General features: G+C 36.2%; 1 protein-coding gene across 12 annotated transcripts in view; it reads right to left on the bottom strand.

Annotated features, from left to right (window-relative positions):
* Nucleotides 1-12,542, bottom strand: part of PTPRM (protein tyrosine phosphatase receptor type M) — a 442,950-nt gene that overhangs the window by 46,522 nt on the left and 383,886 nt on the right. For all 12 annotated transcript variants that reach the window (XM_088050998.1, XM_088051003.1, XM_088051039.1 and 9 more), the window contains 2 exons: nucleotides 9,847-9,923; nucleotides 7,000-7,036 (listed from right to left, as the gene is read on the bottom strand). In XM_088050998.1, the coding sequence (XP_087907124.1) occupies nucleotides 7,000-7,036; nucleotides 9,847-9,923 (114 nt within the window). The remainder of the gene's footprint in view (nucleotides 1-6,999; nucleotides 7,037-9,846; nucleotides 9,924-12,542) is intronic.

Here is a 12,542-nt window from a genome sequence, read left to right as displayed (position 1 = left end):
TGATATATTTGTTTCTAAAATACATTCTGCTTTGTAAATTTGCTACACTCCATTTTTTTTTTTTATCTAGCAGATGAGAAGACCAAAAGCCTTCTTTCTCCAGACTGCTGAAGAAGACCATCTGGTAAATAAACTTCACAGGAAAAAAAGATGCTTTCAATATGTGATTTTTCTGACAAACTGCATTTCTCTACCTTTTCTGCTTTGGCACTAGGCTTCACTGATTAACAGGTGTGTTAATAGGTCTCTCTCAAGGGTGCTAGGTACCCTCCCCATCAAGCCAAATTTATGAATGATTTTTTGTCAAAGATGGAAAACTCCTCATCACACATCAGCTTTTCATAGTTTGCCTTCCTCTAAATTACAGACATGCAGGTGAAATTGTACAGCTGATGCTGCATACATCTTCCTTGAACAAAAAATAGATTCTACAGCATAATAAAGGCAATTAGTAGTCTGAGCAACACTAATACATGGTCATCTTTATAATCTTTTCTGAAAGTGTTTGGTGCACAAGGATGGTGTGCCCAGCTCTTGAGTTTCAGAAAGATGACAATTTCCCTATTTGTAGAGTATATTTTAAATTACATATCTTTAAAGAGGACAAGTATATTACTTTTCACACAATCTTCTATGTTCTACATTACAACCAAGAAACATTTCCTTTTCCCTTATTTACCTCTAATTATTTACTGCAGACTCTCATTTCTCTTACTTCTTTATTCTGATATGCAGAGATCTGTTGTAACTTTTCTAGTCTGATTTTCATAACACAGTAATCAAACCAAGATCTTGTCTTTGAGACAGAGATCTATATATGCTCTGAAGTCCTTTTTGTCTGATTTACTGCATCTCAGTCTATGTGGGGAAAAGGATAGGAAGAATTTTTTTTCTTCCTCTGTGGCTTTGACAATGGACTACAGAAAAATCATGATTTTCTCAAACTTGGTTCACAAGCCACATTGACAGGCAAGGGGAAGAACAGCCTGCATGGGATTTTGGAATTTATACTGGCAAATAAATACTAAATAAATACTTATTTATATAATATCTAGAACTTGTTTGTACTTTCAGAGAATTTCCAAAGGTATATGAAAGGTGGGCATATATTACATACAAAATGTAGCCATATATGTGAAAAATTCACCTAGCTTTCACCTAGCAATGAACCTATCAGCAGTTTTCTAAGACTGCTCCTGTTTCACTTGCACATCTGTATACAAAGATCCAGGGAAATTAAACACTGCAAGGACGCCTAAGTCAACTTTGTATCAGAAAACCATGTTAGCTCTGCATTTACAGCCTTCCACCTGAATGGGGTGTCTCATTCCCTGCACAAGCAAAACTACCACACAGCTGATTACGACAAAGACAGAAAAATACAGAAATCATGAAAATGGTGAAAGACAGATGTTCTGAGACTTATCATTGAACCCTTCCATTAAAATGAAGAGGCAGAGAGAAACTCTGGTATTCTCATTTACCATAAAGTGGTAACTTGTAAGAAGCATTGACTTTGATGACTACTAGTTTTTAGTATACACTGTTTCTTTTTGTCCTCAACACCAGCAAAATACTGGTTTTTTAACTGATACTCAAACATAAATGTTATCACAAGTCTTTGGTGGGTGATGGTAGCAAGTGAGCGAAGGTGAATTTACCCTATGGCTTCACAATATAACCTGTAGATGTCACTTTCACATGTAAAGGGTCTATTACTTCTGTACATGTTTAGGCAGGGGCAAAAAGTAACTTCTTTGTCACCCGTCACTGCTATCGCAAAATAGGTGAACTTGGTTCTATAAAGCCTCACCTTTTTAAAGGAGGGCTTAGAATGGGCTCATCTCTCTGACTGAAGACAGATGGCTTCAATCATCTTTTTAATATTTTGAATATTAAAAAGTAAAGAACAGCATCAAACACAGCTGAATCTTCAAGATTAACACTGGTACACAGAATTTGATCACTTTGCATATATATTAGGAAAACAGCCTGGCTGTTTTCAGTCCCACATCCTGCAAAAAATAACAGCATCTATGAAACTGAGAAACTGTGGACAACTATTTTGCCTTGCTGTTATTCAATTCTCCCTGAAGTAATTCCACATGGTAATATTCATCTGGAGGCTAAAACCATAGAAGCAAAAGTTTCTTTGAAAAGAGAAGTATGGAGCTTCCACACTGCTGTAGTTGTGACATAAAAACAAAAAAACATGCCAAGGAAGTTAAGAATATTGTTATTTAATGCACTATTTCTGCTTCAGATGCCTAAAAGGGAAGTTTCAGTTTGAAAGAAAACGTGTTTTTGTTTCTGAAAACCCTTATTAAAATGTTCACACAGCACAGAGTTGTGCATGGAAGAAAGACAAGTATTTTGCAGAAAAGAGAAGGAATATGAAAGGGGTTATTAGAGAGGCAAGTTTATGCTGTTGGTAGTGAAGACTGTAAACATTTTCCTTTTAAATATTTATTTTCAAAAGTTTCTAACTTATACCTAAAAAAAACTCCTGATTGAAACTTGAATTGATGTCTGTCTCCATAATAACCATATCAGAAAGCAATTTTGCATCTGCTTTACAACTGGACACAGAGTAAAAAAAGAGGTTGAAAGGCTACACTGCACCATTGTATCTAAAATAATTTTATTTTCAAGAGTAACTTTTTACAGTCATTAAGATATGCTCTGAAGTATTTCTACAAAATATCTCTTGCTGCAGCAAGCAGAGACAATCTGAACTGTGGGGAGTATTCAAAAGTCTGAGATGCACAAAATAACATACTTTATATATAAAGATATGCAGCCTGCCTGTGAGTTATCTGCTGTTTCACACATGACTGACCTGCCTGAAAACCAGCCCTGGTGGAAATAGCCATGAGTGATGTTATAGAACTGTGTTAACATTCATTTGTCACTCATCATTTACAGCTGCTGGTGCTGTGGAAGAGAAAACATCCAAAATCCATGATAGAGACTCACTAAAAGAAGCTACAACATAGCTCAGTAAACTACCTGAACTTCAGGAGACACAGAATAAATAAATACAAACCAAATTATTTTTTTCCTGCTCAGTAATCAAGATGAGACATGCTAGATCAGAAATCATACAGCAGTCAGAACATCCAGCACTGTGTGTGAGGATAAGCACTCTACACATATTCAACCTAATGCTCTTACAGAAGGACCAGGTTAAAATTCATTGATTACTTAACTCCTGCAAAAAAATAACCCTTAGCTGCCAGTAAATTGAACAGATCATACAGCTCAATATTCTCCTATGAAAAGAATTATATCCATGGGAACAAGGGATATATAAAGCAAAATAACAAGTTTTAAATTGCACCAGCTGGTTGGTTCTGCATGACCCAATATACTGGCTTTTGACAAGGGATTCTTTTTAATCATGGTGACTCAGGTGCGGATCCCATCTGTTGATGTCAATTACAGCAGATCACTAAAAGTCTTTATTAGCTGTAAATTCAGTCTACCACTCACATTATCCTTATCACATAAAGGAAAATTGATATTAATTTAGTAATTGAAATTGCACACTCTGAATGTATTACTCTTAAAAGCTGAAGTAAAATATTTTTTGTTTTTTAGTTGAGAAAGCCTCCATTAAAAAATTATTTTAAAAAACGTTTCCACCCCTAATTCAAAGTAGCAGCAGGATACTATGAATGCCAAGGTGGAAAGCTACCAGTCTGTATGTCAGACTCTGGTTAGTATGGAAGACAGTAACACTTCAATAAACAGGTGATTAGGCAACTCCCAGCTCTGTTAAAAGCAGATTGGTACTCTATTACAAACTGATTAAATTTGCCACTTCTTCACTTCAAACAATTATATTTGCTCATTAACACTTGATATGTTGAATGCAGCTTAAGAACATAGGAAAATTAAATATCAATCATTCTAACTCCTCAGAGATTTAAAACTGACTCACATAATGATATTTTCCTTCAAAGAACAATAGGCATGTGCACCTGTGAAAGCTGCTGTGGAGGAGAAAAGGGAGAATGGAGAAAGTTATTTAAAGACTGATGAAAAATAGGAATCAAGGGAATTAAACATGCAGCTTAACTGTTGTGCTGCCCTGATGTGTTGGTACATATCTGATCAAAGTGTGTTCTAAAACGGAGCATGAACATTGCTGGCTACAGGGCAAGCTGTGGCACATGACATGCTTCTTAGTAAGGCTGACATAGAATAGAATCATAGAATATCCTGGGACCCACAAGGATCATCAAGTCCAACTCCTGGCCCTGCATACACCAGTCCAAGAATCCCACCATGCACCTGAAAGGACTGCCCAAATGCTCCTTGAATTCTGGCAAGCTTGGTGCTGTGACCACTGGAACATATGGAGGCACAGTCTGATGTGAAACAAATGTGTTTCTTTCACAGTTAATATAATATAGAGTCCTAAAGAAGTTCTGGAGATTATTCCCAGTTACTTTACCACCTTTCCAAAAGATGGAGACTACATTTTACTGGAAGTGTGCTTTGTCAGGAAGCTGGGATACTGGAGAGTAACGCTAACTAGTCTTTAAGAAACTGCATCTATCAGGATGTTGCAGAGAACCATAAAAAACAGAAGAGTATTTTTAACCCTGTTCTGATGATAGGAAAGCTGAGATAGAGGACGAAAAAGAAAGTTGCTCGTGATTCTTCATCAGGCCACAGACAGAACCAGATAGAATACACAAGCTTTGGAAATCAGTGTTCTTCATTCCTACAAACTAGAGGTATGAACCTGCATTCCCACTGGCCTTAAAAAGTAAGATGTTAAAGATGTAAACCACAAAAAACATCACAGCCAGATAATTCTGAGCTTGTTGTAAATTGTATGCTTATTTTTAAATTAATTTTATATTCTTCAGAGAATCTGTTTCCTACTCACTACACCATTGGAGGAAGGGGTTAGGCATCCCCATGTGCACTTAGCTGCGGATACACAGAAGACATTGATGTGACTCACCCCCAAAACTGATAGCTGCAACAGTCATATATCTTTTACATCTTGGAAGAACATTAGTTTCTACTCTTATTCTCTTTCCTGACTAAGTACTTCTTGACACCATACAAGGAAAAAAACATGGCAAAGAAACTGTTGGGACTTGCTGGTGGATCTGGAAAACAGACCTTCAGCACATTATTCATACGTAATTATGTACTTGGTTTTAGGACCTGAAAGTACAAAACTTCAAGCTTGATATTTCCTATTCAAGTATTATGATGATTGTGATAAAAATTATGATAAATTATAATAAACATTGTGATAAAACAGTACTTAAACTTGCTTTAGATGGGGGCCTATGAGAAATATATCTGGCAGATCTTCTGGTGTACTTCCTGATGAAAACTTATTGAAAACTACAAGTTAAAGGCCAACTGTTTATCTTTTTATTTTAGGTTTCAACTAAAAGTGAAAAACACCACTAGGTAAATGTTAAATGGAACAAACCATTTCTTTTTTGAAGAGGAGGGTGGAAAAATCCAAAAGGAATAAATCAAATGCTGCATTTTTGTTCCTGTCTTCCTATCTGGCTGAAAACATGACACTGGGTTGTCTGTAGAGACTGTGGACTAAGGAACATGGTGGATGGGTAGCAGAAGTGGAAGAGGAAGCACATTTACATGGCTCAGATTCTAAGACCACAAATTCTGAAAGTATGAAACTGGTCTAAAAATGTAATGTTGACGCTAGTGAAGTGGCTCTGGAAATAACATCTATGTCCTGCCCCACTGTCATCTGACAGGAAGCAGCACCACATTTGACACTGTGGAGAGCTAAGGTACAGCAAGGTAGAGATAGGAAACCTCCCACTGGTTTAAGTGAGGATTTGAGGCAGCAGACTCTGGGGCATTTAAGAAACAACTTAAATCACAGAAAAATGCCTTATTTGACATGGTCAGCATTTTATTTGCTTTGATAAAAAAACATTAAAAGGTACGTGACCTCTAAATCCAACCCATGTTAAGACTATTCTAACCATATTATACTCAGTACTCCAGCTGAGTCCCTTAAAAGGTTAAAATAACATCTGTGGGTGGAGTTCAGCTTTTTCAGCTTTCAAATGCAGGAAGCTCTGTCACAGTTTACCTATTACAAAAAAGATTCCCTCCAAGCAGTGGAGGAGAAATCAAATTTTTACACAGGCTATCCGAGCATATGCAGGAGATTGGCATATTATTCAATATTGTGACTTAAGTAGTCACAGATGACTCATTCTTTCCATTTGTTCCAGCTCTGAACTTGACCAAAATAATAAATAAGGACTGCATCAGAACGCACAAATTATGTCTTTGAAGACAAGTACAAATTGAAAATTAATTTGCGTGTTGATAAAAGAATAGGCTCTTTTTCTCGAGCAAGCTTCTAAATGATGGCCTGTAAAACTGTCTCTTTAGAACCCTGTGCTGAATCCTCCTGCCTGTGCTTAAATGTCTTTTGGTCCTCTACCAAAACTTGCTAGCTGAAGAGTTTTGTATTTTAAGGACCTGGAACCCAGTTATCACTGAACAGTTAAGAGAACATGCATTTTCATGACACTGCTGTGAACAGGTACAAAACATTTCTACCATGACTAATTTCTTTTTTCATGAGTAACATAATGCTGAGTAACTTCTTTGAAGAAGGTTGTGTTTTTCTTTTTTATTCAAAACCTATTTTAACACAAAGGTAAAGGACTGCTTAGTTGAAATACCTGAAAATTATATATATATAAATATATATAGAATATATATACATATATATATTATACATATAAATATAATATAGTATTTATATATATATAAATATATATAATAATAATAATAATAAATAACTATATATATATATATAAAGATTCAGTTTCCTCTCTTCTACCTAAGCGATTGAGTGGACTCTACCCTGGATATTGACTGTGGCAAGAATGCATATTAGAGAGAATAAACTGCAATACAAGTACCCAAACCTTTTAGCCTCACATAACTGGAAGGAAAGAGTGATAAACTTACCTTGTGTAGCAATGTAGTGATTTGGTCTATGATAACCCTAGAGTAAATTGAAAGGAAAAAAAAAATCAGCAATTTGCACCTTGGCTGTGTTCCTACGAGTGAAACATCATTTAGGATAGTATTCAGTAAATGTCACAACAGTACAAATAATGCATTAGATGCCAAAGTTCTTTTCAGCTGGGGAGGGGTAAGTGAGAAGGGAAACAAAAGCAAGTGTGTTTTCTGTAAAATACTTAAGTTGCAGCCTTTACATTAGGGGCTAGAAATAATATGTTCTTTCAGTCCCTTGTTGGCTCTGCTGAAAATGAACGGCATGAAATCCTCTCTAGCTCTCGCAGCATATGGCATCAGGTACTCATGGAGTCTGAGATATACCTTCACCTATTGCTGTTGACTGCAAAACCTATCCCTTTTTTAACAGCTAAAAAAAGTCAGATTTGCATTCAGCCTGGGGAAGTCAGGAGGCCTATGGTGATTTGTTTATGTTTTATTTCTCAACAGTAAAAAGGAGGGTAAGTTCTTTGATTAAATCATTTGGTATGATCATACTTTTTCAAGAAAAACATAATACAACTCTGATGACAAGAGCGGCTTAATCACAAGTTGGCCAAGCAATAAAAACCAATACTCTATGCATTCTTTGCAACATGGAACAGGTTGCCAAAATGTAATCATAGAATTTTTATAGTATTTGAATTTCTGATGTGATGAGAGTGTCACCAAATGTTCAGATCATGCACCAGTATGCTGATCAATCCAGTTGTAGGAGTCTTAATATTTGAATAATGGTTATGATGCATTGTCAGTGATCAGTAGGAAGAACTTAAGGCTGTAGCATGTATGCCATTGCAACTTTTTTGTGAAAGAGCATGGGGAAATGCAGTGATACGAGGTGGGAAAGAATCAAAACAACTGAAGATACTTTGAATATTACAGAAAGAATAACGTGAATTACAGAATTGATTTCTTTATATGACGTTGAAGCAAAATTTGGAAGTCTCTGAACTGAGAAGTGTTCAGGGAGCTCCAGAGTGGGCTTTTTTTTCCTGCTATGTGTTACCTAATCCTTACTGCCTTAGTGGGATCAAGCACTTCCATTTCCCAGTGAAAAAAAGCATGGGAAGAAATACATCATAACCATTGTGTCTATGATTGTGTCATTCCCTTATTAATGTGTTATACTGACAACATGACAACTCTAGTAATAACTGCATGCAAGAGCAAAATTAAAGCTGTTTCTGTAGCAGAAAAAACAGTGTTTCCAACGGAAATCTGACTAGCAAAATTATAAACAAACATGCTGTGTTTTGTGGCAGAGTTGTCTTTGGAGGATACCTGCAATCCTCCAACCTTTGCAATGAACCCATCTGCTGAGGATGAGGAAAAGACTTTTTTTGTTCTCAGGCACTGTTTCTTCTAGGTCCACATTCTCTCCATCCTTTTGTACTCCATGAAGTACATAAAGTCCATAAAGTACTACATAAAGTAACTTTTTTGCAAAAGCAAAAAAAGGTTTCTGTGCAGATATCTATCAGCATTTTATATGAGACTGTATGACCCAAATCTTTATTTCTCATATCTCATAATATTTTAGAATAAGATCCAAATGTGACACAAGAACATACTGCTAGCCTAAAATGAGAACAATCCTGAACATTGGAGTAAATGTGAAAGTGAATTCAAATCTAAGTCCCAGTGTGAACTCACCTTTCATAACAGATTATTCCCTTGAGAAATTAGTGTGGTGTCTAACTAAATATATTTGTGTATGTGCCTTCACTGCTTGGTGACTGTGCTATTCTTTCAAACAGCAAGGGACTAAGCAGAAATCTGAGGTTAGGTTAATGATCCTTGAATATTCTTATAAACATCAGTAAGAAGAGATATCTTCAGAAAGTTCCCTCAGACTCCATATTATTGCAACTGAAGTACTTGTACAGCTTTAGTTCCTCCACATTCTGAGAAAAAACATCTCTTACATTCCTGTTTCATACTAGTAATTAAAATTGAACTGCAAAATCTGACACCATTTTTCAAAGATGTAACGACTGAACAAGGAATCTTTAGCAGGCACAGTTTCCTATGAAGTAATACTTGTTTTACTTAGCCTAACATCCAGCACTCCATGTGAACAGCAAAACTACTAACTTTGCTATCCATAGACTTCTGGCTTTAGATAAATAATATTGGCTTTTTAATGATTTTCAATTCTACTTTTGAGCTCATTCTTTCAACCAAAAACACCTTGTCTCTTAAAGAATTTATTCTAATGTAAAACATTAAGTTAACATGATGCAGAATGAACAAAGAAGCCACTTTCAATAATTAAACAGCCTACATATTTAATGAAATGTCTTGCTTGCATTAGAAATACTGGTTAACAGCTGCAGAATATACTTTGAAGGCGACTTAAAAGTGCAGAGATGACAAGAGACTGCAAATCTCTGCATTAGGCATTACGGAGTTTTGTCACATTAATATGCAAACAGCTTTCTTTTAAATGTGGAATGATGCCAAGCTGTTGACAGAAAGTGAAAATAACATTTTGCTAGCCCATATAAGCACCAGCAGGAAAAGTAGCCATACAGTGTTCCTGGCAAGGTTTCAGTCTAGTGGCAGTTGGAGGAAATGACTCATTTAATTTACTGATTGACAAACCTTTGAGGCTTTTTTGTTCCTTTAGTGAACACCTAGCTTCCAAAGATAGCACTCTCCAGTGCTAAACAATGTTAGCAGCTGTTATTAGTTGTGGTATCTACTACAAATAGTGAATAATGTGAGAATAATAAGAGTTCCCTCTTTGACTGAGAATAGCATTAAGCTCGTTGACTACTTCAGGATACGCACATCGATATAATTCCCATTGATGTAATCGGAACTTGTTTCTCCTTCAATAGGCTGCAATCTCACTCGAGAATGATCATCTGAAAAGGGAACAATGGAGAGGAAAAAAAAGTAATTAAAAACATATTCAGTAACATAGGCTTAATCAAAATATTCCTTTATAGCCAAACAAAAACCTTAGTAATTACAAGTTCATGCTTATTTTGTTGGACATGAAAACTGTATCTATATTTAATTCTCATTTCAGTCATTCACAGGCTTTCCAAATCCACTCTGTTTTTCAGTATAAATTTCTTAAATCTTATAATGTGAAACCCATTACCTTTATGATTTTTGCCTTGACTGCCACTGCTTTTGCCAATAAAATAACATTAAGTTGTCAAAAAGGCTTATTCATTTGGAAATGCTTCTGCCAGTACTCAGAAGGAGCTGAAGCCATTCAAGACATACTGCCACCCCAGAGTTTTTGGAGGAAGCTCATTATCCTTTTAGTAAGAGAGAAAGCAAAACAAAGTAATGGCAAAACCCAAGCAGTAAGACAACGGCTTTGCCACTGAATTTTGCTCCACTGTGGTCATCTGTATCTGTTCAGGACTGTGAAAGCACTTCCAGCTCCATTTTCTAAATTCCAATCCAAAACACTATGGCATGAATTCATCTCATGACAGCTGCCTCTTCTTCTCTATGATACAGCAACACTGCTAGAGGCTAGTTCCCACCCTGCACAAGAATATCTGTAGGCTGACAGGGCTCCTTCTCCTTGGAGACTTTGTAAGCCCTCTTGACTCTCTTAGTTCAAAAGCAACTACAAACAATGTTCTTTTCAGAATGCTGCACAAGTTGTAGACAAAACAATTTGAGGGTAGGATCTCAAGGATGGAGAGATGGTAAGCAGACATGTTACTGCTGCTTTGTTTGTGAGGTACTCTTGCTAATTAGGTACCTATGTATTATTGTTTTGCTGCCTGCCTGCTGAGCTAGTATTACTTGCAGTTGATGATAGACCTTCATGACCGTCATTATTTGGTTGTAAATGTAAATAATCATTAAAACACCCCAAACTTGCCACCCATGCTCTGAACAGCTATTTCTGAAGCTTTAAAATTCCTAAAAGATTAATAAATGAAAGAATATGAAGCAGCTTAAAAACCTAACTTCATTATAAGTAGCATAATTTTGGCCTACATTATAGTGGAGGAGGAACAGGGCAAGTGCTTCTTAAAATAACATTGTTTTAGAATGACAAGTCAAGAGAGAAACTGGTCAAGGTAAATTCTTTATCTCTTCCTCTTATGTTCCAAGTCTTAGGAAATAGAAATTTTAGAGCCTCATTTATTTCCTCGGGATTCCCTTGGAAGAGAGAAAAGGCATGCTACAACCCCAAACACAGTAAATCAGAATGAATTAGAATTCCATCTTCAGGTTCCACAGGCCTTACATTGCTGTTTTCTTGGAATAATTTCACTCAACAGTAATCAAGAATGAGGTTCTCAAACATGCTTGAATATTTGAATCAGTTATGTTAATCAGGTCAGCCTTTTCAGCCTCTTTACTCACTTTTCCAAGAATAAAAATTTATAGAGCTGTGACTTTCCATATGTAACCCCTGCTTGTCTGACTCTACCAAGCTATGCTTATCTAAGTGCTTTGCTATTCTATGCTTAATTAAGCTATTTATCAGTTTCTTCAGAACAGACATTCAGCTCACAGGACCTTAATATTAAAAATCCATCTCACTTAAGAAAGATACTAAGGAACTTTCTCAGCTCCAGCCATGGCTGCTGCTTTTACTGTTTTGGGACCTGATTTAACTTCTGCTAAAGTCAGCAGACTCAGCAGTCAAGCTTGCTTGGACTCATGGCATATCTTCATCCATATTTTCATGATTTCCCACATCATTGCCTCATAGGCATTCTCATCAGGAAAACTCAAGTAAAGATCTACACTTTTGCATTCCTTGAATTAGAGAGGGCAGGGTTCAGTTGTCTAAGCACAAAACATCTCATGGCACTTTATGCAGCAACCAGGATATACTGCCTAGCTTTCAACTGGCACTCTGGAATAACACGTCTCTCGTACGTACTGTGCCACATTCATTGGCCTTGCACGGATGCCCCAGGTCACCTGAAATGGCACCATGTGTCTATATTTAGGTAACTGAGACCCTGTTTGATCACTGGACTAGAAATGAGTCCCATATTGGACAAAATAAGCTTAGATTTCCCTCTAAGAAATATCTTTAAAATGTAACTTCCTGTTATTTGACTGATCTATACAATTGAATAATATGCAGTATCTTTTCTTTACATTTCCATTATTTTGTTACTTCTCTTGCAATAACTCTTGCTTTGGATTAAGCAAAATAAATAAGTTACTTCATACCTATATCTTCATATCATCTCTTTCCCTTTTTTTTCTCCTGTGAATCTTTTTTAGCACTGCATTCTCAGCTAAGTTTCTGGGAATTCTGGGTGTAATGAACTGTCCAATACCCATTTATTTGCAGTGGAACTAGAGTGACTCCCTTTTTTATTGCTTGGAGAACTTAAGTTAACTCCTTACTGCATGGCAACACTTGTTAAATTGAAAAAAAAATACTTATGTCAACGCATACAAATGTTACTGTGTCTGGGCTGTGCTTATGTCAAGCAGATTTAAAACTAAGAGGTACACAAGCCATATTCTTCAACACATGTGTT

The sequence above is a fragment of the Pseudopodoces humilis genome, chromosome 1 (genome assembly GCF_049639895.1).
Source record: "Pseudopodoces humilis isolate 2021_Gansu_Grassland_sample_001 chromosome 1, ASM4963989v1, whole genome shotgun sequence".
NCBI classification, from domain to species: Eukaryota; Metazoa; Chordata; class Aves; order Passeriformes; family Paridae; genus Pseudopodoces; species Pseudopodoces humilis.
Note: the sequence above shows the minus strand (reverse complement) of the source record. Positions and strands in the feature narration are given on the sequence as shown.